Below are 27,888 nucleotides of genomic sequence, written 5' to 3'. Positions count from 1 at the left end.
TCCTTACATTGGCTGCCCATTCATTATAGGATCCAATTCAAAGTACTTGTTCTCACCCACAAAGCTCTCCACAGTGCGGCACCCCCTTACATCTCTTCCCTCATTTCTGTCTATCGGCCTAGCCGATCGCTGTGCTCTGCAAACGACTTTCGACTAACCTCTGCACTAATCCGTACCTCCCACTCCCGACTCCAAGACTTCTCCCGTGCTGCTCCTATCCTCTGGAGTGCTCTACCCCAAGAAATCAGGACTATCCACAATTTGTATAGATTTAGGTGCTCCCTCAAATCACACTTGTTCAGAGCGGCCTATCAGCTTCACTAATCAAAGTCATTCTCTGTGTAAGTGTGCCTGTGTAGCCCATTCACTATCTCCATCCATCCTTCACTCCCTCAAGATGGCTGGACCTTCATTGTAAATACACAATTGTAAATACACACCTGTACTTTGTATCTCCCTCACCTCATTGTAGATTGTAAGCTCTCACGAGCAGGGTCGTCTTATTTTGTCTTATTTTGCTTTAATTATTGTATTGTTAACGTTGTTACTTATGACTTGTGTTTTGAAACTGTTAAACTGTAAAGCGCTGTGGAATATGTTGGCGCTATATGAATAAAGATTATTATTATTATAGGTTGCAATGGGGACGTTTATGTCATAATGGTTGCCATCGCGACGCTGATATCATAGGTTGCAAGCCCCGCAGCTCATTATGATGTCATAATGGTTGACCATGGGATGGAGGATGTGTGATGGGTATATGGGCACTGGACTATGGGATGAAGGATATGTATGACGGTTATATAGGCACGGGACTATGGGATGGAGGATGTGTGATGGGTATATGGGCACTCGACTATGGGATGGAGGATATGTATGACGGGTATATGGGCACGGGACTATGGGATGGAGGATATTTATGATGGGTATATGGGCACGGGACTATGGATGGAGGATAATTATAATTTGTTATAACTAACCACAGTTAGTTACTATGCCCGGGCAGCGCCGGGCTCTTCAGCTAGTAAAACATAAAAATGATCAATGTAATTCAAAATTAATATCCCATGGAGGTCTGGATTTGGAATGATACTCAAAAGCAAAATGGAAAATCAAATTACAGGCTGATCCAACTTCAGTGGAAATGCCTCAAGACAAGGAAATGATGCTCAGTAGTGTGTGTGACCTCCATGTGCCTGTATGACCTTCCTACAAGGCCTAGGCATGCTCCTGATGAAGCAGTGGATGTTCTGATTCTGATCTCAGCGATCTATCACTTAGATTACTGGGTGCTGCTGTTGTGACAAAGCTGCCCCCGCCTATACCACAGCTTCCTGTGTACATTCCTGCAATTTTGAACACCAGCCAGCCTTTAAATTAATTGTATTGATATGCCCAAGAACAATTGGTTGCTTTTGCAGCTGGTTCCTGGACTATGCAAAGATTTGTCCAGGTTTGATATAAACTATATTAGGCAGTAGACAAACATTAGGCTGACTGCATACTGTTGAAACCAGAAGTTTACATACACTATATAAAAAGACACATCTGCATGTTTTTCTCAATATCTGACATGAAATCCGAATAAACCTTTCCCATTTTAGGTCAGTTAGGATTACCATAATTATTAATATTTGCCAAATGCCAGAATAATCAGAGAATGTTTTAGACATTTTATTACTTACTGCAACGTCATAAGTTTACATACATTTCAGTAGTATTTGGCACCATTGCCCTTAAACTGAATGACTTGGGTCAAACGTTTGAGATATCCTTCCACAAGCTTCTCACAATAGTTGGTCGGAATTTGGGCCCATTCCTCCTAACAAAACTGAACTTGCAAAAGAGGTATAATCCACCTCACACTACTACTTGATGATTTGCAAAAAATAAGTAAATTTTATTCAAACGAAGACATCCAGTCTAGACAAAGAGTAGTGCCACAACTTCAATTGTAGTATATACACATAGGTTTTCCAGTAAGCTTCCCAACGTTTCGATCTTACTCAAGGGGTACTATAAAATAAGGAAAACAATACATAAAAATAAAGACTTTGCATCAAAGATTCCAACAAAACAGAAAATGTAGACTGACAATGGGAGGATAACACATGTATAAAAAAGGGGACAATAAAATAGACCAGGAATTAATATGTCCCATACAGTTAAGTTTTGTACAAAACAAAAAACGCTAATGTACAATTTGTTAAAACAGGAGTTTTCAGAGCAGAAGAGAGACCTAACGGTCTTATTACCTTGGAGAAGAAAGTGTCAGTTTAAGGCACTTATGAGCAGAGAGTGGTCACCCTTCAGAGTAGTTCCAGATACTGTATTGTATGAGGACAAGTTGCATCTATGGCTGCATAAACTTTAAAGAGAGGCACAATTATTATTATTATTATTATTATTATTATTATTTATTGTTATAGCGCCATTTATTCCATGGCGCTTTACATGTAAGGAGGGGTATACTGTACATAATAAAAACAATAATGTTAAACAATACAAGTCATAACTGGTACAGGAGGAGAGAGGACCCTGCCCGCGAAGGCTCACAATCTACAAGGGATGGGTGAGAATAAAGTAGGCGAGGGTAGAGCTGGTCATGCAGCGGTTTGGTCGATCGGTGGTTACTGCAGGTTATAGGCTTGTCAGAAGAGGTGGGTCTTCAGGCTCTTTTTGAAGGTTTCGATGGTAGGTGAGAGTCTGATATGTTGTGGTAGAGAGTTCCAGAGTAGGGGTGATGCGTGAGAGAAATCTTGTATGCGATTGTGGGAAGAGGAGATAAGAGGGGAGTAGAGAAGGAGATCTTGTGAGGATCGGAGGTTGCGTGCAGGAAAGTACCGGGAGACGAGGTCACAGATGTATGGAGGAGACAGGTTGTGGATGGCTTTGTATGTCATGGTTAGGGTTTTGTACTGGAGTCTCTGGGCAATGGGGAGCCAGTGAAGGGATTGACAGAGGGGAGAAGCTGGGGAATAGCGGGGGGACAGGTGGATTAGTCGGGCAGCAGAGTTTAGAATAGATTGGAGGGGTGCAAGAGTATTGGAGGGGAGGCCACAGAGCAGGAGGTTGCAGTAGTCAAGGTGATTAATAGGATTAGGTCCTATGTGTAAAAGTAGTAAAATGGTTGTGACAAGGACTTTGTTATATACCTTAGAATTAGAATCAAAATTGAATAGGGGCTGTGGTAGCCGTCATGTAGGTTTTTGAACCTGAGAGGCAAGGTAGCATAGAAAGGTGGGGTAAATAAAAAAATAATAGTATGATAAAAGAAATTTCTACTTCACAGGTATATAGAGAATAAAATAACCTAAATACCTGTACCTTAAATAGCTCATCAGGATAAGGTAATAATTTTGTGGGCCGCTATCAGCAGCGAACCTATAGTAGAATTAGCATAATATTAGAGGGTGCTGTTGCTGGCATTTAGTAAGAAAAAAGGAAGGCGGAGGGAGTTTTCTTTATATACCTTGTGGATGCAGCAGAAGCAGAATGGTTGCTGTTCAAAGCGTCTCCTATTTTGCATCTGTTTTCTCTCAGAAAGGAAATGTAACATCAACTGTTATTCACTGTCCTATTAAGGGAATAGAAGAATCCAGGATATCTATAAACAGAAAGATAGTGAGGAAACACTTAGCTAGCCTAAATGAATTCAAGTCTCCAGGTCCAGATGAATTACACCCCAGAGTACTGAGGAGATAGCAGAAGAAATTTTTGAACCCCTCTCTATAATCTTTGAAAATTCTTGGAGAACAGGAGAAGTGCCAGAAGACTGGAGAAGAGCAAATGTTGTTCCTATCTTCAAAAAGGGGAAGAAGGTGGACCCAGGTAACTATAGGCCGGTGAGTCTGACTTCTATACCAGGAAAGATCTTTGAACAAATTATTAAACAACATGTATGTCAATACCTGGATAAGAATGAAGTGATTAAACAGAGTCAGCATGGGTTTGTAACTAATAAGTCATGTCAGACTAACTTAATTTCCTTCTATGACGGTATCACTGATTGGGTGGATCAAGGAAATGCTGTAGATATAGTATATCTTGACTTCAGCAAAGCATTTGACAAAGTCTCTCATACAATCCTTATTGAAAAAATGATTAAGTATGGAATGGACAAGGCAACTGTTAGGTGGATTCATAACTGGCTTAGTGATCGGACCCAAAGAGTGGTCGTAAATGGCTGCACATCCAGTTGGAAGAATGTCTCAAGTGGGGTACCACAGGGCTCTGTCCTGGGCCCTGTATTGTTCAACATCTTTATCAACGATTTAGATGAAGGCATTGAGGGTAAACTGATTAAATTTGCTGATGACACAAAGCTAGGAGGGATAGCAAATACTAGAGAAGAGAGAGAGAGGATTCAAAAAGATTTAAATAAACTGGAGAAGTGGGCAGCAACAAACAGAATGGTTTTTAACAGGGAGAAATGCAAAGTACTACATCTGGGCAATAAAAATGGAAAAAGCATATATAGAATGGGAGGAATAGGGCTAAGTGACAGCACATGTGAAAAAGACTTGGGTATACTAATAGATCACAGACTGAATATGAGTCAACAGTGTGATGCAGCAGCAAAAAAGGCAAATGCAATTCTAGGATGTATTAACAGAAGCATACAGTCTAGATCACGTGAAGTCATTATTTCCCTCTACTCCTCTTTGGTCAGACCTCATCTTGAATATTGTGTCCAGTTTTGGGCACCACATTTTAAAAAAGACATCAACAAACTGGAGCAAGTTCAGAAAAGAGCGACCAGAATGGTGACCGGTCTGCAAACCCTGTCTTATGAGGAAAGGTTGCAGGATTTGGGAATGTTTAGTTTGCAAAAGAGAAGACTGAGAGGAGACTTAATAGCTGTCTACAAATATCTAAAGGGCTGTCACATTGTAGAAGGATCAACTTTATTCTCATTTGCACAAGGAAAGACTAGAAGCAATGGGATGAAACTGAATGGGAGGAGACACAGATTAGATATTAGAAAAAACTTTTTGACAGTTAGAGTGATCAATGAGTGGAACAGGCTGCCACGAGAAGTGGTGAGTTCTCCTTCAATGGAAGTCTTCAAACAGAGGCTGGACAGACATCTGACTGGGATGATTTAGCGAATCCTGCTTTGAGCAGGGGGTTGGACCAGATGGCCCAGGAGGTCCCTTCCAACTCTACGATTCTATGATATGATTCTATGACCTATGGAGAGCAAGTGGCAGATTCTTAAATAGCCCAAAATGGGTGGTGGTCTGATTCAAGGTCAGGAAGTAAGGACAAATACCTGGGAAGGTGTCGGGCTCAAGATAGGAGCCTGAGTTCGGGGCGGCGCTCCCGCACCTTGCCCTGTGTGTCCTGGATGTGTCAGTGTGGGCACTGAAGGGAATTTAAAATAGGGCGCCGCGCACCGCTGGACCGGAAGTGACGCGGCGTCCAGATGGTATGGCGCAGGCGTAGTAACGGCTATAGCCGCCATGTTGGTTGGGGACATGATTGAGAATAGCGCATGTGCGATGGCGGTAACGGCCACCATCTTGGTTGAGTACCATCTACATAGAGAAGGAGGCAATATTAGAGGGCTACAGTGGCGCGCTAGGTGGAAATATAGTCCACATAGATAGCTAAATAGGCGGACAGCCAAGGCTTGGATTAGGGGTTAAATAGGGAAACATCAATATGGTTTGTATAAGGGCAAGTAAAAAATGAAGGCAAAATCATAAAAATAGGGAGAAAAATAAAAATAAGAATGATAAAACAAAAATAAGGATAAAAATAAAACTGGGGGAGTGAATAAAAAAGGGGAAAATTATAATAAAGAAGGAAAATAATAAAAATGGAAAAAATCTCAAAATAAAAAATATGAAAATAAGAAAAAATGGTAAAGACAAAAAAAAAAAAAAAAAAAAAAAAAAATTGGTAATGAAACACTTACCCTGAGCGGTGATTGTTTATCGTGTCTGAAAAAATAATGATAGACATAATTAAAGTTATAGTAACCAAATGAATTCTCTGTTCAAGCCTTTTGGTGATAGGGTATTTAATTTATGAATCCAAAAAGTTTCCCTTGTTTTTAATTAATTTAACATGGTTGCCGCCTCTCCTTGGTTTTGGTACCTGTTCGATGACCTGGTACTTAAGCTGTGCTACCGTATGCTTTTGCTTGGCAAAATGGTCTGGTATTGGTAGCCATGTCTTGCCACATCTTATGGTGGATTTATGGCTCGCAATTCTACCCTGACATGTTGTCGTCTCACCCACGTATAGGAGGCCACAAGGACATTTAATGACGTAGACAACAAAATTTGAGTCACAGGTATGGTATCCCCGGATGGGAAATGACTTTCCTGTACGTGGGTGAGTCACTGTGTCAGATTTGATAATATTGGAGCATGAAGCACAGCTAAGGCAAGAAAAAGTCCCTCTGCGACGAGTGGCAAGATGACGTTGTATGGGGCCTGTAGCCTTGCTCCCAATATCGGCTTGTACCAATCTGTCTCTAATGTTTGGAGCTCGCCTATTGCACATAAGGGCGGATGTGGTAAAAGCCTCAATTTTGGGGTATGCCCTTGAGAGTAGTGGCCAGTGCTTGCAGATGATTGAATGGACCCTTGGCATTAGGGGATGGTAAGTGTGTACGAATGGAACTCTTTCTGGTTTAGAAATGGCCAAGTCTGAGGTTAGTGGATCAAAGATCCGTATCATTTCTTTCTCAAGTAACTTATCTGGATAATCCCTATCCCTAAATTTATTAGACATCTTTCCTAACCGAACAGGTAGTAAATTAGGATCAGTGACAATTCTGGATATCCGTGTAAACTGAGATCTTGGAAGGCTGTTTTTTGTGGTTTTAGGGTGGCTACTTGAATAATGTAGGAGGCTGTTACAGTCAGTTGGCTTAGTGTATAGATCCGTAGTAAGGTTCCCCTGTGCATCTTTAACTACTCTAGTATCTAAGAATGGAATGGATTCTGTGTCATGATGGATGGTGAATTGTAACTGTGGGTCCTGAGAGTTAAGATTGGTATAGAATGACTGCAAAGAATCTGTAGATCCAATCAAAATTAAGAAAATATCGTCAATGTAACGATAGTAACTTTTTATGTGTAGCAGAAAGTCTTCAGTAGGGTAAATAAATTGTTCCTCAAAGGAATTCATGAAAGCATTGGCGTAAGCCGGCGCGACGTTGGAACCCATGGCGGTCCCCCATCGCTGGACGTAGTATGTGTCTTCAAATAAATTCTCGTACAGTACTAGTGTGAGTAAGTCGAGGCACAGATGAATCAAGTCAGCTGTCATGTTAGAAGTCTCTAATAGAGACCTAGTGGCTTGTAGGCCTTTGGTGTGAGAGATGGATGTGTAAAGACTATTCACATCCAGCGTCACTAATAAGCTATCAGGAGAGACGGTTTTAAGATCATTGATTATTCTGAGGAAATGTCCTGTATCGAGTAGGAATGAGCAAATAGTCTTAACCAGGGGTGTTAGTATTTTCTCAAGGAAGACTGACAGTGGTGAGAGTATGGAGTCCGTTGATGCCACAATTGGTCTACCCGGTGGGTTGACCAGTGATTTATGTATCTTTGGTAAGATATAAAAAACTGGAGTAATGGGATGTGGATTTAACAAAAACTTGGCTGTTTTACTGTCAATAATATGTTTATCCAGGTTGTCATTAATCAAGGTTTGGATTTTTTTGGTTCTCTGGAGTGGGGTCTCGTGGGATTATCCCGTGTGTTTGAGTGTCAGAGAGTTGTCTTGTTATCTCATTGATATACATGGAGCAATCCATGATCACAGTGGCCCCGTCCTTATCCGCTGGTTTAATGACAACAGATTTGTTACTCCGCAATGAATCACGTGCTTGTTTCTCTATCAATGTAAGGTTGTTATGTTTAGGAAAAAAAACCTAGTCATTGTTGATGTGTAAGGACCTTGACCTCACGATCGACAAAAGAAATGAAAGTTTCAGTAGCATGAAAAGTCTGTGGAGGATTAAACGAACTGGGATTACGTAACCCAGCAAAAATTTCAACCTAGTGATCAATATCTCCAGTTACATACTTTCACCTGCAGAACTGTATGTGCTTCTAAAGGGACTTTCATTTTGTCCTACGCCCAACTGGGATGCATTCCAGCTGGAAAAGGACCTTCAACGATTTTATCGTGCTGTGAGATTAAAGACTCACTTTGGGACTTTACAAGGAAATCCCGATATCAGAGTGTCCCCAATGGGGACACGTCTGTTGCGGAGATTTCCGTGACCAATCTGGGGTTACGTAATCCCAGTTCGTTTAATCCTCCACAGACTTTTCATGCTACTGAAACTTTCATTTCTTTTGTCGGTCGTGAGGTCAAGGACCTTACACATCAACGACTAGGTTTTTTTCCTAAACATAACAACCTTACATTGATAGAGAAACAAGCACGTGATTCATTGCGGAGTAACAAATCCGTTGTCATTAAACCAGGGGATAAGGGCGGGGCCACTGTGATCATGGATCGCTCCATGTATATCAATGAGATAACAAGACAACTCTCTGACACTCAAACATACCGGATAATCCCACGAGACCCCACTCCAGAGATAACCAAAAAAAATCCAAACCTTGATTAATGACAACCTGGATAAACATATTATCGACAGTAAAACAGCCAAATTTTTGTTAAATCCACATCCCATTACTCCAGTTTTTTTATATTTTACCAAAGATACATAAATCCTTGGTCAACCCACAGGGTAGACCAGTTGTGGCATCAACGGACAGTCAGTATTCCTTGAGAAAATACTAACACCCCTGGTTAAGACTACTTGCTCATTGTGACGGACTCAGCTCCTGCTGAGCCCATCTTTTGCGTGGACCCTCTAGGTCGTGCCACCCACCCACCTAGGGCGAGCTTACCTTGTGAGAAACCACCCCCTATACAGGGAGCGTCAGGGGCAAGACCAAGGGGGTGAGCCACCGCGACTGCTGGGACCAGACGGCCGGCTCAGGGGAACACTATGTGCAAGTGTCTGAAGACAAGGATGAGCAGGAAGCAAGACAAGACAAGACGTAGGTGCACGGTATCTTCATTAGGATAACTCAGGATCACATACAGTGTAAAAACGTGAGAAAGCAAACACGGAAAGGTGCGTGCATGGGCACGCCAAGGTCCATAGCATGGTACGTGCCAGGTGGCACGCCTAGGTACAGGTAACGGCACGATGGCATCGGACTCCGGACTGCTGGCAACGATCGACATCATCAAGGCATCAGGCTGCGAACATCAGCTCCGGACGTCAGGCCGCAGTCATCCAGCTCATGATCTCTGGCAGCGATCGGCAGGTTCCGGGCATCCGGCAGGCAAACCAGGTTTCAGGCAAGGAGGCACGACAGATATCCAGGCATGGTGCGTGTTAGGGAACACGCCGAGGTCCAAGGCTAGGTGCGTGTGTAGGGGACACGCCAGGGTTCAAGGCTAGGTGCAAGGCGCCGTGTGTAGGGGACACGCCAGGGTTCAAGACTAGGTGCGTGTGTAGGGGACACGCCAAGGCACGAGACAGAGTGCATGTGTAGAGACACGCCAAGGCACAAGGTACGAGACAGAGTGCGTGGGTAGAGACACGCCAAGGCACGAGGTGCAAGACAGAGTCCTGAGTGTGCAAAGGGGCACGCCAGGGTCCAGGCGAGGCAGAGGCCTGCGCGTGCAGAGAGGCACGCCAGGGACAGGGTTTAAGGACCAGGTTAGGACCTGTGCGTGTAAGAGGGCACGACAGGGTACATGGCCAAACCTGCGCGTACTGTTATAGAAGCACGGGGAGGTATGCCATGGGCAGGCGAGGGCCTGCGCCTGCTTTAGAGAGCACGCAGAGCACAGTGCGGAAACAGCGTGAAGTACAAGGGAGCACAGAAGGCACGGCTGGGGCACTGGCTAGCTGATCGGGCTGCGGCACTGACAGACGGGCAAGACTCCAGCAAACCCGACTGAGGCATGGCAGGCGACACAGCTGTCACTGACCGACGAGCACGGCTGAGGCCCAAGCAGGCGGGCACGGCTAGGGCGGGCACGGCTGAGGCACAAACAGGAGGCTAGGAAGGCCAGGTGCATGCAAAGAGCATACGAACAAAGAGCAAGGGAAGACAAGACGAGAAACAAGGCAGGCTTAAGCAGAGTACAGAACCAGGAACGGAAGCATAGGCAGAATCACGGAATCAGATCAGAGCAAGAACAGAGCTAGCAGCGGAGCGTAGGCCGTAGCCCGGAGCCGGGCCAAGGGAGAACCTTGGGACTAGCCTAGAAACGTGCAAGAGAGCATAATAGGAAAGAGTCTAGCAGCGGAGCGTAGGCCGAAGCCCAGAGCCAGGCCAAGGCAGAGCCTTGGGACTAGACATGGAAAAGAGCATGAAAGGAAAGAAAGGAGGGATGGTGCATGTGCCAGGGACCACTACAGAGCACCATAGAAGAGAGCGAGGCAGAGCAAGCAAAGACTGAGACCATAGGGAGGAACAAGACAGAGCAAGGCAAGGTACGAAACAAGGCATAGCGAAAACAGGCAAGGCAGAGAAACAGAAGGACTACAAGTCCAAGCAGGACAAAGACGAACATGGCACAACAGACAAACATAAGACAATACAAAAATGGTGGGGGGAACAAGAGGCGCAATAGTGCCCTATCACTAGTGACACTAGAAGTATGAGCGGTATAATACAGTTCCACTCACCTATTCCAGTTGTGTAACCCACAACTGGCTTGAGAGCATATCACAGAATCAGCTGCTGCAGGACCTCCACCAACCACTCGCACGTGGAAAAACCTTCAGAAAGTTGTGGGAAGCAGGGTGTGTTGCAGTCCGCGCTGCCGAGATTCACAAATCACCTGGGATGCAAGATGTTGTAGCAGTGTACTCCTTTATTTCCTCCTACGCGTTTCGGCGCCCTTCCTGGCACCTTCCTCAGGGATCATCCTGTTCCTCCTATTTCCTCAGAATAATCAATGATCTTAAAACCGTCTCTCCTGATAGCTTATTAGTCACGCTGGATGTTAATAGTCTTTACACATCCATCTCTCACACCAAAGGCCTACAAGCCACTAGGTCTCTATTAGAGACTTCTAACATGACAGCTGACTCGATTCAACTGTGCCTCGACTTACTCACACTAGTATTGTACGAGAATTTCTTTTTATTTGAAGAAACTTCACGAAACAATCACTGACCTCAGGGAGACCAGTCAAAGAAAACACTGCGGCAGCCGGCAAAGGCGCTCAATTAGTGAAATCCTAGGTGCATTGCTCCCTGGTCTACTAGGAATTGCCCCCACCTAGCCAGAATCCTACTCCACGGTCTACTAGGCATTGCTCCCACCTAGCCAGAATCCTACTCCACACTGATGAGGGGCAACACCCCGAAACAGCTGTCTGTGGATGGATACCTGGCCTTGGTATTTCCCTTGTCATATCTATAAACTCGTAAAGAGCTGGATATTGACTTAAAGGGCCACTTAATATGGTGGTAATGGTGGTTTCCGAAAGGAGCCACTGCTTGGCTGGGTCCTTCCCTGGAGGAAGATCTGGCTAGTCCCGTGTTTGAGACTCTTAAATGAGGCTCCACGGACTTTATTTGCATATTTTTATTTGAAGACGCATACTACGTCCATCGACGGGGGACCGCTATGGGTTCCAACGTCGCGCCGGCTTACGCCAATGTTTTCATGAATTCTTTTGAGGAACAATTTATTTACCCTACTGAAGACTTTTGGCTACACATAAAAAGTTACCATCGTTGCATTGACAATATTTTCTTAATTTGGATTGGATCTACAGATTCTTTGCAGTCATTCTATACCTATCTTAACTCTCAGAACCCACAGTTACAATTCACCATCCATCATGACACAGAATCCATTCCATTCTTAGATACTAGAGTAGTTAAAGATCCACAGGGGAACCTTACTACGGATCTATACACTAAGCCAACTGACTAACAGCCTCCTACATTATTCAAGTAGCCACCCTAAAACCACAAAAAATAGCCTTCCAAGATCTCAGTTTACATGGATTTCCAGAATTGTCACTGATCCTAATTTACTACCTGTGCGGTTAGGAGAGATGTCTAATAAATTTAGGGATAGGGATTATCCAGATAAGCTACTTGAGAAAGAAATGATACGGATCTTTGATCCACCAACCTCAGACTTGGCCATTTCTAAACCAGAAAGAGTTCCATTCGTACACACTTACCATCCCCTAATGCCAAGGATCCACTCAATCATCCGCAAGCACTGGCCGCTACTCTCAAGGGCATACAACATTGAGGCTTTTACCACATCCGCCCTTATGTGCAATAGGCGAGCTCCAAACATTAGAGACAGATTGGTACGAGCTGATATTGGGAGCAAGGCTACAGGCCCCATACAACGTCATCTTGCCACTCGTCGCAGAGGGACTTTTCCTTGCCTTAGCTGTGCTTCATGCTCCAATATTATCAAATCTGACACAGTGACTCACCCACGTACAGGAAAGTCATTTCCCATCCGGGGATACCATACCTGTGACTCAAATTTTGTTGTCTACGTCATTAAATGTCCTTGTGGCCTCCTATATGTGGGTGAGACGACACAACATGTCAGGGATAGAATTGCGAGCCATAAATCCACCATACGATGTGGCAAGACATGGCTACCAATACCAGACCATTTTGCCAAGCAAACCAAGGAGAGGCGGCAACCATGTTAAATTATTAAAAACAAAGGAAACTTTTTGGATTTATAAATTAGATACCCTCTCACCAAAAGGCTTGAACAGAGAAATCAATTGGTTACTATAACTTTAATTATGTCTATCATTATTTTTTCAGACACGATAAACAGTCACCGCTCAGGGTAAGTGTGTTTCATTACCGATTTTTTTTTATTGATTTTTTGTCTTTACCATTTTTTCTTATTTTTTATTTTTCATTTTGAGATTTTTTCCATTTTTATTATTTTCCTTCTTTATTATAATTTTCCCCTTTTTTATTCACTCCCCCAGTTTTATTTTTATTATTATTTTTATTTTTATCATTTGTTTTATCATTCTTATTTTTATATTTTTCTCCCTATCTTTATGATTTTGCCTTCATTTTTTACTTGCCCTTATACAAGCCATATTGATGTTTCCCTATTTAACCCCTAAATCCAAGCCTTGGCTGTCCGCCTATTTGGCTATCTATGTGGACTATATTTCCACCTAGCACGCCACTGTAGCCCTCTAATATTGCATCCTTCTCTATGTAGATGGTACTCAACCAAGATGGCGGCCGTTACCGCCATCGCACATGCGCAATTCTCAATCATGTCCTCAACCAACATGGCGGCTATAGCCGCTACTGCGCCATCTCATCTGGACGCCGCGACACTTTCGGTCCGGCGGTGCCCGGCGCCCTATTTAAATTCCCTTCAGTGCCCACACTGACACATCCAGGACACACAGGGCAAGGCGCGGGAGCACCGCCCCGACCTCAGGCTCCTATCTTGACCCCGACACCTTCCCAGGTATTAGTCCTTACTTCCTGACCTTGAATCAGACCACCACCCATTTTGGGCTATTTAAGAATCTGCCATTTGCTCTCCATAGGTCTGCCATTGGAGACGCTTTGAACAGCAACCATTCTGCTTCATCCACAAGGTATATAAAGAAAACTCTCTCCGCCTTCCTTTTTTCTTACTAAATGCCAGCAACAGCACCCTCTAATATTATGCTAATTCTACTATAGGTTCGCCGCTGATAGCGGCCCACAAAATTATTACCTTATCCCGATGAGCTATTTAAGGTACAGGCATTTAGGTTATTTTATTCTCTATATACCTGTGAAGTAGAAATTTTTTTTATCATACTATTATTTTTTTATTTACCCCACCTTTCTATGCTACCTTGCCTCTCAGGTTCAAAAACCTACATGACGGCTACCACAGCCCCTATTCAATTTTTATTCTAATTCTAAGGTATATAACAAAGTCCTTGTCACAACCATTTTACTACTTTACACATAGGACCTAATCCTATTAATAACTGTGCCTCTCTTTAAAGTTTATGCAGCCATAGATGCAACTTGTCCTCACACAATACAGTACCTGGGACTACTCTGAAGGGTGACCACTCTCTGCTCATAAGTGCCTTATACTGACACTTTCGTCTCCAAGGTAATAAGACCGTTAGGTCTCTCTTCTGCTCTGAAAACTCCTGTGTTTTAACAAATTGTACATTAGCGTTTTTTGTTGTTTTTTTTTGTTTTTTTGTTTTGTACAAAACTTAACTGTATGTGACATAGTAATTCCTGGTCTATTTTATTGTCCCCTTTTTTATACATGTGTTATGTTCCCATTGCCAGTCTACATTTTCTGTTTTGTTGGAATCTTTGATGCAAAGTCTTTATTTTTATGTATTGTTTTCCTTATTTTATAGTACCCCTTCAGTAAGATCCGGGAAGATTGAAACGTTGGGTAGCTTACTGGAAAACCTATGTGTATATACTACAATTGAAGTTGTGGCACTATTCTTTATCTTGACTGGATGTCTTCGTTTGAATAAAATTTACTTATTTTTTGCAAATCATCAAGTAGTAGTGTGCGGTGGATTATACCTTTTTTCCAAATTAAGGGCTTCTTAGTCCAATCCACCAGCACCTCCTCCCGTTACAGACCTGAGTGCACACCATCATTTATCTTAAAACTGAACTTGTAACTGACCCAGGTTTCTAGGTCACCTTGCTCGCAGCGGTGTTTTCAGCTTTGCCCATAAACTTTCAATAGGATTGAGATCAGGGCTTTGTGATGGCCACTCCAAAATATTGACTTTGTTATCCTTAAGCCACTTTGTTACCATTTTGGCAGTACTGTATGCTTCAGGTCATTGCCCATTTGGAAGACCCATTTCCGCCCAAGCTTTAACTTCCTGGCTGATGTCTTGAGATGTTGCTTCAGTATTGCTACATAATCTTCTTTTCTCATGATGCCATTTATTTTGTAAAGTGCACCAGTCTCTCCTGCAGCAAAACAACCCCACAACATGATGCTGCCGCCCCCGTGTTTCACAGTTGGGACGGTGTTCTTAGGCTTCCAAGCTTCTCCCTTTTTCTTCCACGTAATGATGATCATTATACCCAAAAAATTCAATTTTAGTTTCATCAGACCACAGGACATGTCTCCAAAAATTAAGGTCTTTGTTCCTGTGTCTGAAACCTTTACTTATTAGAAAACGTTTTGCATTTGATTGTGAACTCATTAGAAACAATTGTGAACAAGGTGGAACACCGTAAAGAGATTAATCTTAGTCCCAACCTGGAAAGTTCTAGGTTCTTATGTAGGCATGGCTCATTGAGCAGGCACTGTGCTCTACTGCCTGGACCTGCCACTCAAATTTGCTGGCTCTCTGGATTGGACCCTTCTAAGCTTCTCCCTTCAGCACTTCTTTCATGCTACAGAAGCAAAGTTACCTTTGCTAGCAGCATGAGAGAGAGCAGATCCATGACCATGGCCATGCTGCTAGTCTGAACTGTCAATCTCTAGGAACACCCCTGGAAAAGCAGGAAGCTGGGACAGAGTGGTGCGCTCCTGAAGCTGAATTTTGAGTTGACTCCTGTAAAAAGTTGCTGAAATTTCACTTACCTAGCATAATTAACTGATATTTCCTTACTAAAAGTAATCAATACATTTATGTATGACCTGCATGTCTACCCTGCCGTCTACAGCATATAATTCCTTTATAAAGTGTACTGTATGTATTGCTGTTTCACATATGCACACAATTCACCGTTGCCACCTAACAGATTGTTCTTTTCTAGTTGGCTTGGGAATATGGTATACCATTTTATGAGACAAGTGCTAAAGAAAATATCAATATTGAGAATGCGTTTCATATGTTGTCAGAGGCCATATACTCAAAGGTAAGTGTTATACAGTTATCCTAAGTAAAGATGAATATCAAACAAATTAACAGAAAAATGAGGGGTTCATGCATTTTATTTTAAATTTTCATTCAATAATATTACACACACACAGTCTCAAAAAACAACACTACAAAACATGCATAGTAATAAAAATCAGTAATATATAGGTTTTGTAGCAAAATAGATCAAAAACATATAGGTGGGTAAATCAACAGGGATAGACCAATGAAGGAAATAACTGGTACAGATCACAAAATGATCACTGAAAAACATAGCAGCCATATTTGCAATAACTTGACCAGACACAGGTGCACAACAGGATGCAGCAGGCACCCATGGTGGTGAACCAGCCGGGAAACACCCATGACGGAAGTAATTGCTACAGATCACAAAAGAAGCATAAAATGCAAGAAAATAAATGTAAATGTCTTTACAGCTAAAGAGAATAATGAATTCTTAATGCAATGTTCGGTAGACATATTACATTATTCATCTTGGTGTGCCAAAAAATATAGTAGTTTCCTGAAACCGGAAGCAAAATAGAATATATCGCTACAATATTCGAGGGTAATAACTCACGCATCAAACACACCTGATGCATGTTTCACAAATGCTTCATCAGGGGTCATATACATACATACATACATACATACAGGTACTTCTCACAAAATTAGAATATCATCAAAAAGTTAATTTATTTCAGTGCTTCAATACAAAAAGTGAAACTCATATTATATAGCAGTGGTCCCCAACCTTTCTGACCTTGAGAGCAACATCCATCTCTGAGAGAGGGTCGCTAGCCACATCCGGCTCCGAGAAAGGGTCGCGAGTCGCATCCGGCTCCCACACTCCCTCACATTAGTGGCAACCAAAGCCCCTATTATGGGTATAATGACAGCCAAAGCCTTTCCACAGAAGCAGTATACCTAGATCCAGCAGTCCCTACACAACCCCCTTCAGTAATCTTCCATCAAGCGCTCCCACCACACTGTTACATCTATCTTCAAGCACATCCTCTGACCAGTGGTACCATCCTCCAGCGTACCATCCTTAAATTATCTTTAAACCCCTAAGACCAGTATATGTGCATCCAGGTCTGCTCTTCTGTGCAGGGCTACTCACAAAATTCACCATCTTGAGATGTGCTCCTCATACCTGTTTACTAGACCTGGAGCTAATGCACCAAGCTGCCAGACAGCCGAGAGCCACAATTGATGGCACCGCCAGCCACATGTGGCTCCCGAGCTACAGGTTGGGGACCCCTGTTATATAGAGTCATTACAAACAGAGTGATCTATTTCAAGTATTTTATTTTTGTTAATGTTGATGATTATGGTTTACAACCAATGAAAACCAAAAAGTCATTATCTCAGTAAGTGAGTCTTGAGTTTTCGTCTGGAGTTTCAACTTTAAATGTTTCTTTTTCAGAGAAATATTTAGAATTGAGAGTCCTCAGTGGTTGATACCATTTTAATTGCATCTTTTCAGTTAGCAATTAAAAGGTATCAACCACTGAGGACTCTCAATTCTAAATATTCTTCTATCTACTGGCTAACACAGTACAAAGATATATATCTTTCCTGTATCTTTTTCAGAGGTCGTCTGTACTAATCAGTCAAAATATAGTGAACTTGAGAGAACTGAAGAAAAGCTCCTCCTGCGTGAGTTGTTGGTAATTGAGTGAATGTACATCAAGGAAGACTCGGACATATACCTTCAAGCAGTATTTTTTAGCTAAACACTGAAATAGAGGTTAGATATTTAGACCATGTATAGAAATGCAAAAGTGCTGCATTTTTTCCAGCCGTGCATAACTTTTTAAGCTACAGTAATTTGCTCTAATTGTCTCTTCTGTTTTCATTTTATGAATTTTTGTTATGGATTTGATGCATAGCTTTTAAATGTGTTCTTTTAGTGCAGAAATTACCGTGTTTTTCAGACTATAAGACGCACCTTAGTTTTAGAAAAGTAAACGAAAAAAAAAATGAAGCAAAAAATGTGGTTAATCGTGTACTAATATCTCCCGCCCTGGTGTGTATATATATATATATATATATGTATGTGTCACCAGTCAAGGTATACATGGTCCCCTCATCTCCATCCTGATATACATGGTCCCCTCATCCCCATCCTGGTATTTATTTTACTCATTTATATAGCGCCATTAATTCCACAGCACTTTACAGACATTATTGGCACTGTCCCAGATGGGGCTCACAATCTAAATTCCCTATCAGTATGTCTTTGGAATGTGGGAGGAAACCAGAGTACCCCACTCATCTCCATCCTTGTATACATTGTCTACTCATCTCCATCCTGGTATACATGATCCCCTCATCCATATCCTGGTATGCATGGCCCCTATCCTGGTATGCATGGCCCCCTCATTCATATCCTGGTATGCATGTCCCCCATCTCCATCCTGGTATACATGGCCCCCTCATCACCGTCCTGGTATGCATGGCCCCCATCCCCATTCTGGTAGGCATGGTCCCCTCTTTCCCATCCTAATATGCATGGCCCTCATCAAAAAAAAAATAAACCATTCTACTTACCTTCCCTGCGCTCTCTTGCAGCATCCTGTTCTAATGCCAGCAGCTGATTTAAGCTTGTAAACCGAGCATGGCAGTGACGACATGTGCTGCTTACAAGCCGAAAACAGCTGCCAGAATACTCACTGCTCCCCACGCCCAGTACGATAGGGGTGCAGAGCAGTGAATTTTCATCTCCTTTAATAGCAGTCACACTGTTAGCCACAGATGCCGGTTTCCTGCAGCTGCTGGGCAATGTGTGCCCGCTACTAAAAAGAATGAATATTCACTGCTCTGCATTCCCATGGGCGTGGAGAGCAGTGAATTCACTTTAATTCTCTTTAACGCCCAGCCACTACAGGAAGCCGGCGTCTGTGGCTAACAGTATGCCTGCTATTAAAGAGAAATTAATATTCAAGCCCATAATCCCTCCAACATCTCGGGCCAGCTTCAGTGCATAGAGGTGGGAGGGTTTTTGGGCGTGGGCAGTAGTCAATATTAATTTCTCTTTAAAAGCTGGTACTGGTGTTAGCTGCAGCAGCTGGCTCCTGCAACCCGCTAGTCTGCCACTCCCACTCCTCCACCCCCCCATCCACTGCACCCCCCATTTTCCACCAAATGTTTGGTGGAAAAAAGTGCGTCTTATAGTCTGAAAAATACGGTATTTGAGTCTGCATGTAAAAATGAATTTAAAACAAAAAAAGTGCTTTTTAAACGCACAGTGGGCATGAGTTTTACATCCACTTTGCATGAGCTTTTAAAAACAGTAGAATTTTCTCACAAAAGAAACAGCAGATAAAACGCAGCATTAAGTTACATGGAACATGGCCTAGTATGAAGTACAGTATGTACACATGCACATTCATCCGCCGCACTGACTATTGTTTATATCTATATACAGTTAGGTCCAGAAACATTTGAGCAGTGACTGAATCTTTTGACTTCAGCTCTGTATGTCACTATTGTTTATTTAAAATGAAACAACTGAAATGACATTGAAGAGGAGACTTTCAGGCTTAAAGTGGTTGAACAAAATTATCCTGTGAATTTAGGAATTGCAGCTGTTTTTCTACAAAGCCTCCTCAATTCAGAGGCTCAAAAATTGGACAAATTAACTTTACCAAAATTCATATTTAATGTTTTGCACTGAAACCTTTGTAGGCTATGACTGCCAGACGTCTAGAAGCAATGTACTTCATCAAACGCTGGATTTCCTCCTTTGTGATGCTTTGCCAAGCCTTTACCGCTGCTGACTTCAGCTGTTGCTGGTTTGTGGGTCTTTCTGCCTTATGTTTTGTCTTAAGCATGTGAAATGCTGCTCGATAGGGTTCTGGTGATTGACTCAGGCATTGCATAATATTCCCCTTCTTTGCGTTAAACTCCTGGGTTGCTTTCGCTGTATGTTTTGGGTCATTCTCCATTGTTCTGTAAGGCGCTGTCCAGTCAACCTTATTGCATTTGGTTGAAACTGAGCACAGATTATCACCCTGTACATTTCACAATTCATCCGTCTGCTTCTATCTTCAGTCACATCATCAATAAACGCCAGTGACCCAGTGCCATTGGAAGACATGCATGCCCATGCCATCACACTGCCCCCACCATGTTTTACAGAGGATATGATGTCCTCTGGATGATGAGCCTTTCCAAGCCTTCTCCATACTTTCTCCATATCATTCTGGTACAGATTGAGCTTAGTTTCATCTGTCCAAAGAATGCTGTTCCCAAACTGAGCTGGCTTCTTTAGATTTTTTTTTTTTTGGCAAGGTCTGATCTGGCCTTTTTTATTTTTTAAGGCTGATTAATGGTTTGCACTGTGTGGTGAACCCTCTACATAAAATCTCTTTATGGTAGACTTAGATACTGAAACACCCACTTCCTGGAGAGTGCTCTTCACTTTGTTTTTGTGAACTGGTATTTCTTCACCATAGAAAGGATTCTGCGATCATCCACCACTGTTGTCTTCCATGGACTTCCAGGCCTTTTTGAGTTCCCAAGCTCACTTCTGCAATTTATTTATTTTTTTATACAGAATGTACCAAACTGTTGATTTGGCCACTCCTAACATTTCTGCTATCTCTCTGATTGATTTCTTCTTTATTTCAGCCTAATGATGGTCTGTTTCTCTTCAATTGAAACCTCCTTTGACAGCATGTTGTGACATCACAGCATCAGTTTCCAAATGCTAATGCCACACCTGGAAATAGATCCAGACTAGAGATGGGCGGATCCCTGGATGTTCGGGTCCGGTGGGTTCGGCAAAACAGTTAAACAAAGTTCGGTTACCAGAACAGTTCCAGTACCTGAACCCGGACCCCTTTCACTTGAATGGGGGGCCCAAACATTCAGTGTCTGTCACGCTGTCATGTTGATGACAGTGCTCCAAACACTGCTTCTGATTGGCAGTAAAATCATTACCACTGGTCAGACAGCCGTGGTTTCCATGCTGTCAAATGACAGCGTGAGCCCGCAGTTGTGATTGCAGGTAAAAAGTTTACCTCTGGTCACTGATATCAATGAGAGCAAGCAGCAGCTGATGGGAGTATTCATCAGTTGGTGGTTGTGCTCTAAATAATTTTAAAAAAACAAAAAAAAAAACAGCATGGGTACCCTTGTATTTTTAATAACCAGCCAGGCAAAACTGACAGCTGGGGGGCTGCATCCCTCAGCTGTCAGCTTTAGCAAGGTTGGTAATCAAGAACAGAGGGGTCTGAATGCTGTTTTTTTAATTATTTAAATCTAAAAAAATGGCGTGGGGTCCCCCCATTAATGACAACCAGCCTTGTTAAAGCCGGCAGCTGGGGTCTGATATTTTCAGGCTGGTAAGGGGCCATAGATATTGGCCCCCCCAGCCTAAACATAGCAGCGCCCTGCCGCTGTTATTAGCGGCAGCAGGCATCGGCTGATGGGAGCAGTAGTCTCATCAGCCCACGCCAGTTTATCTCCGACAACATCGGCGGGCTCACACTGTCATTTGACAGCGTGGGACCCGCGGCTGTCTGACCGGTGGTAATGATTTTTCCACCAATCAGAAGCAGTGTTTGCTGCGCTGTCATGCACGACAGCGCAACAAACACCTGGTGTTCGGGGGGGGTGAATCCAAACAGTAACAGAGACCTCCTAGTGACATCTGTGTTTGGTGTCCATGCTCAAAAAGTAGGTGTTCGGTACGCCGAACTTTACTGTTCGGGTTCGCCCATCTCTAATCCAGATCTTTTACTTGGTTAGTTGATGATGGATTAATGAGGGACAATCCCATGCAGCCTATTAAAGAGCTTTTGAGATAATTATCCAGTTACTTTTAGTCCCTTGAAAAAGAGGCAGCTACATATTAAAGCGAACTTGTCAGCAGGATTTTTCTACGTAAACTACAGGCAATGTCAGGTTGGCAGTGCTAAACTGATTAAAATGATGCAAAAACAAATTAGAACGGAATACATTATATCAGCATTATATATGGCCCTCAGAATAGAATGCACTAGGACCAAAACGGAACATATCTTGCGATAGGAACACTCATAAATACTATGAAAACAAGAAGCACAGAGTGTACATCCCATAAAAAATATATACATTTTTTTTATGGGATGTACACTCTGTGCTTCTTGTTTTCACTGATTAAAATGATATCTGCTGTGAAGAAATCAGTCTTGTCTAATCAGTGTTACAAGCTATCAGTTAATGAAATGCTTGTGCTCTGGGTCGGGCCTGTAGGCAGAGTCTTATAATGGTGCTCTAGGTCAGAGGAGCTAAGAAGAGACCAGTCCACAGGCCTACCCCAAAGCACAGCAGGTCTCTGTTTGGTTTCTCTGGCTTGGCGCAGGAAGATAAGACTCTGCCTACAGTCCCACCCTGGAGCATAAGCATATCATTAACTGAAAATTTCTAACACTGATTACACAAGAACCACAAGACGGATTTCTTCACCCCAGGTATCATTTTAATCAGTGTAACAGCGCCAACCTGACAATGCCTGTAGTTTACTTAGCAAAATCCTGCTGACAGGTTTGCTTTAAAGAGCTGTAATTACTAAATCCTTTCTCCAATTAGGATGTGAATTCCCTCAAATTAAAGCTGAGAGTCATCTGCACTTTAAGCCCATATTGATTATATAACTATATCTTGAATATGTTTGATAGAGAGCTAAAATGCCAAAACTTATGTCACTGTCCAAATATTTCTGGACCTAACTATAGATGTTTGTGTGTATACACTTATACCTCTACTGCACTTGTTTTAGGAGAAATTATTGGTAGGGAATGAAAGTCCCATTATTATGCACTGACCTTCTATAGTATTTATACATTATATATTCAAAGAAGCTATCTAGCAGATGTTTTTGCTTAAAAAGGGGAGAGTGGGGGTTCTGGACACATAATGTCCAAATTTCTATTGCTAGCAGAGCTCAGTTGTTGAGCTGTGTGTGACCCCACCCAGGTCACAGTTTTCTGTGTATTGTGACAGAAGGCTGCTAATCCGTGCTGGGGGTGTGGTCAGACTAGGAGGTACAATGCCAGTTGTCCTGTAGTGATAATCTTTTGCTCATAAAACATGGATTGTAGTGAAACTGCAAACACAGCCCAGTAAGTGACACATCGCTGTAATCAGGATCTCTTCCCCTCCAACATTGCTCTCTCAGATTACATATCAAAAACCTGGTGACAGCTTCGCTTTAATGACGTGAGACAACTCCCCTTTAAAAAAAAAAAAAATTATATATATATATAATCTTTGTATTGCTGTAATCATGCTGACTTGGAGAACCGTATTGCTTGGGTCATATTTACAGTAAAATAAAAGCTGTAAAAATAGAACCCAAAAAATAATGTGTAATTGTCTTTTTGTTTTACTTTTTTTCAAGATTTTTTAGCTCTTGGATTTTTTTTCCTCTTTTCCAGTACATTATTTTTTAAAGTAAATGGTGTAACTGTAAACTACAAGTCTTCCAGCCAAAAAAGCCTTTGTACAACTATATTATCGGAAAAGTAAAAAAAATAAACAGTTATGGCTCTTGGGAGAAGGGGAGTAATGAATGAAATCACAAATATTCGCCCTGTCCTTCAGTGGTTAAAAAACGGGTAAGGAAAACCGTGAAGAAAATGGACGCCACATAGGGACAAAACATTTTGTTTTTGTGGTGAAAAAGATGGAAACTGATGTGTGAATGCGTCCTTGCACCTACAGTTGGTCATAGAACCTGCATGTGCCATCAACTGTGAAGGTAACCTATGACAATAAAATGTCAGTGTATGAGGGCAGCCATCGCCCAACATCGGGCATGGGAGGAGATTAGTATTGGGCATGTTGGGCTTCAAAGTGTCTGATCTTTTATTCCCACAGTGGTTTCCATTGGCTTGTCCACCGCTTCCTATTGTAGTAAGCATACATGTTGTGTCGGTGGATATACTGTAGGTGACACAGAGAAGCACATGTTCCCCTGTTACCTTATGTATAGGAGTAGCTTATGTGAAAAGGATGGCTGCATCACACTTACAGGAGCGTCTCAAGTTCATAATTGATCAAAATTGTTAAATGCTTGTTAAAACGACAATTTTGGACTTTACCTCTTACTAAGGATTTTTAATGTTATAGTTTACAGTTTGTTACCTAGGTTACCAGCCACTTGTGCTGTGTATCAGAGTGGCTGGTTACCTAGGTAAGGAGCACTCGCCTCTTGCACCCTCTGGAATTTATATTCTGCTTTTGCCGCTCTGAAGCTGGATCCAATCAGTCTATCCCCCAGCATTTCTGCAGAGGAGGAAGAGTTCCCTGTTCGGATCATGCTGCTTCTGTAAACAGTGATTTTTCAGGAGTGTACCGCCCCCTAGGAAGCTGGGAGGCTAAGGAGCTGTGAGCACCTGAAGATTCATCATGAGACAAGCCGTCTCAAGAGTACCTGTCATTTGCTCAAAAAATTGAGTCAAATACTTTGTAAAAATCCATGATCTCCCTTGATTCTGCCACTTTTTTTTCTGATTTGTCCTGCATCGTTCCACTGCAAAAATATCCCCATTTATTGCTCTCGGAGTGAAATATGTGAAATCTCTGCTTGTAGTGCAATTGGGAGGGATGAATGCGCATGCCCCCAGAGAAGTCTGAAGAAATGCCCAGTTGCGCTACAAGCAGAGAATTCACATACTGTGCTCCAAACGTTATAAACTTGAATATATCTGCAATGGAGCAGCGCAAAATGGAATAAAAAGTGTCTGACTCAAGGGGAGGTCAGGATTTTTACAAGATATTCAACTTTTTTTTTTTTTTTTAGCAAGAGAAGGGTCTTCTTTCGACTATATTTTGCATACGTCACATTTTACTTTTTTACTCTGAATGTTTCATGTATTTTATATGGTATTATTAAATATTGATCCTATTATATTTGTTTTAATGTCAATGTTATTATTATGACTGAGAAGCCATGTTATATGTTGTAATCTCTTTATTTTATTTTTTTTTTTACCTAAAAACACCCCAGTATCTGTGTCTTTCTACTTATCATTGTACAAATGCAGTTTGACATAAATTATAAATCAAATGGTCCATTAATAAATGTGTATTTTCTGTTAATGAGAGCGTATTCATACATTATAGCACCATGGAAACAGAGAATTGCCCAATTTGTTCATTTTTGTTATTAGAATGTGATTTTTATACAATTAGATACTTATTTTTCATCATTACAGACATCTGGTTGATGCTAGATTATCAAATATTCCAAATTCTAAAACCAGTGAAAATTGTGCAGTAAACCTATGAGATGACCCCGGCTGCCAATAAATATTGTATGCTATTTTATAGCTTTTTGTTTTATTAGCAGAGTCCATGACTGGTTATCTCAGCTCAGCCTTCTGCTTTTGGCTTTGGGAGATTCCAGATTATCTTGTAAATCTTGAAAGGGATCCAATCCAAGAAGTGCAAAATGTACGAGTGCGACAATCGGATGCCTAATTCGGTTACATTTCACTCAAATCTTTCACTTCTATTTAAACTGGTGTTTTCTTTGCCTCATCGGTTGTTCGTTTTGTAATAATTTTATTAAAAACCTGATTTGTTGTAAATCCACTTTTGAGTCTTGTTTTTTTAAAGTGTTATTTGCTTTATGTCGTGATTCAAAAGCTCCAAGGGCAATCGAATGCTCTTTATCGCAAAGAACATTCGAATGCTAGGCTCGCTTTTTGTGAATGTTTCCTGAAGCGCTTTTGAAGTGGTGTTTTTTTTTTGTTTTTTTTTCCTAAAGTGTTTTTTCCAGCTTTTGATTAGGCCATGCTTAGTTTGGAGACCTTTTCCTTAGGCCTCTTTCACACTTCAGTTTTTTCACGTCAGTTATAATCCGCCAATTTTTGAAAAAAACGGATCCGACAAAAAAGGGGCGATCTGTTTTTTCCCCCATAGACTTACTTTATTGGCGGATCTTGACTGACGGTCATCCGTTACCCCCGTTTTTGACGAATCCGCCAAAATTTTTCTGGCTCCCGGGCGGATGAGACGGACACTCCAACGTTTTTTCATCTTGACGGACCGCTATTTTCATGTGCGCATGCCCGGAAGCTTTGCTCCGGGATCATTTGCTCTCTCTCTCTTTCTCTCTCCTTTTTTCCGGGCACTGGTTCCTTTGAAATTCAGCCTTCGCCGGATCCGTCAAGACAACAGTCCGGTGCCACATGTTGCTGTCAATCCGCCGACGGATCCGTTTTCCGCCATTTTCGCGGATTACAACTGATCTGAAAACGGAAGTGTGAAACAGGCCTTAGTCTGCTTCCAAAAAGTGATGTTTTTTTTTTTTTAACATGCATTTTTCAGAGCATCTTCAGGAAAAAAAAAAAAGCTGCGGAATCTCCCCAAATGTATAGCAAATTTGACTTTCTCTTAGAAAATATGTGGAAGAGGTTTTATAGCGTTTTTTTATGGCTGATTTTTTTTGGGGAAAGATCTGCTCCAAAAACACTCCTCAAATGTACCGTATATAGTATAAGACGACCCGAGTATAAACCAAGGCACCTAATTTTGCCACGGAATACTGGGTAAGCTTATTGACTCGAGTATAAACTGGGTATGCATTGTCCCCTCATCCCTAACCTGGTACGCATTGTCCCCTCATCTCTGTCCTGGTATGCACTGTCCCCTCATCCCTGTCCTGGTATGCACTGTCCCCTTTACACACAATATATATATAAATATTATAATCAACGAATATTGTGGACAGATTTTAGCTGCAAAACAATGATGAAATATAAAAAGCATTACAAGCCATATATATTTTGATTTGCATTTCTGTTCAATTTTGGGGTCTAGTTGTTTTTAAATGCTGAATTGTATAATTATGATTCTTTTTTCAAATGTTTTCAAACAGTTCTCTTTAGGTATAAAAAAAAGACATTGCAAATATGCAAATAAAATCCCTCAAAAATAGCCTTGTAAAACACTTAAAGATGACAACAAAAACACTGTGAAGGAAGCTTTAGTGTGTGTTCAAACGCATGAAAAAAGCAGACAAATGGCCAGAAGATGGCAGCAGAAGTTTTTGTTGCATTTTTTTGCTTCTAAATTCTAACCCATTTTGATCTCAATAAGAAAAAAACTACTGTATGTTAAAAAGAATTAACATGCTGTATGTAAAAAAAAAATGGACCTTGTGAATGCAAATTTAGACATCCCAGTTTTGGTGTTACTGTAAAAATGCTGCAGTTATTTGCGGTATTTTTTGCATAAAAAAAAAATGCAACAAGTAAACAACCCTAACAAAGACTGTTCAATATAGAGTTTGTATAATAGGGGTCATGTGGGCAAGCAGAAGGTAAAAGTAACTTTAGATTGACACCCAATTGATGTGATCACATATAGATTTTACACAGACCTGACTCCAGACTTCACAATCTAAAATGACTGCAACTGCTGCATAAGGGGTCAGGAACTAGAAGCACTCCAGCCACTGTGAAATAACAACTACAGCTGTTAGGGCTTGCCCCCTAGTATAAATTAATGGACCTGATGTGACTGATGTACTTACTTTAGCAGTCCATCTCACAATGGCTGTGTAATCCTGGTATTGCAGTGAGCACTTACAGAGAAACTGTCAGCAGGGTTTTTGTACCCAAGCCAAACACATTTAAGTTAGGTCACTGTAATTCATATTACATCTATGCCTTCTTTTTTGTAATCCCAGCGAGAAAGCACACAGATGAACGACAGACTAGGGCACACAAATCACCACATAAACAGACAGAGCTTTTTATCTGAAGTATTGCAGTGTATAGTTCAGTCAAAAAACAGAGGTGCTTGCATGAAGAAACATGAATATTTCAATGTATCATGAAAAAAGAAGAAAAATGCAGCACTCACCAATAGAGCTGAAAAACTGCGTCTTTATTTCACATGAATTCCATCAACAGGTATGTGGACATGCAGGACGTTAGAGGAATGCTAGGGGAGGGAGGTGCCAGACAACGGCCGTTTTGAGATTACTCG

The 27,888-nt window shown here is 41.8% G+C and overlaps 1 protein-coding gene and 1 long non-coding RNA gene across 3 annotated transcripts in view; one reads left to right on the top strand and one right to left on the bottom strand.

Moving 5' to 3' along the window:
• The window catches only part of LOC141096873 (ras-related protein Rab-10-like), a 117,343-nt gene extending 97,156 nt beyond the window's left edge, over positions 1-20,187 (top strand). The window contains exons 5-6 of the mRNA XM_073583732.1: positions 15,791-15,892; positions 17,491-20,187. Coding sequence (XP_073439833.1) covers positions 15,791-15,892; positions 17,491-17,571 — 183 coding nt within the window. The 3' untranslated portion in view covers positions 17,572-20,187. The remainder of the gene's footprint in view (positions 1-15,790; positions 15,893-17,490) is intronic.
• Positions 1,660-27,888, bottom strand: LOC141096874 (uncharacterized). Of its 2 annotated transcripts, XR_012233803.1 has the most exons (6): positions 27,763-27,888; positions 5,924-5,948; positions 3,473-3,607; positions 3,328-3,384; positions 2,256-2,368; positions 1,660-2,016 (listed from the first exon to the last, which is right to left on the bottom strand). It is a non-coding gene; the product is annotated as an uncharacterized lncRNA (long non-coding RNA). The 2 variants fall into 2 exon arrangements; XR_012233802.1 differs by lacking the exons at positions 3,328-3,384; positions 3,473-3,607.

This window comes from Dendrobates tinctorius, unplaced genomic scaffold (assembly GCF_039654945.1).
Source record: "Dendrobates tinctorius isolate UK_male_01 unplaced genomic scaffold, ASM3965494v1 ptg000081l, whole genome shotgun sequence".
NCBI classification, from domain to species: domain Eukaryota; kingdom Metazoa; phylum Chordata; class Amphibia; order Anura; family Dendrobatidae; genus Dendrobates; species Dendrobates tinctorius.
The sequence above is the reverse complement of the archived record's forward strand: the minus strand, read 5'-3'. Positions and strand labels throughout refer to the sequence as shown.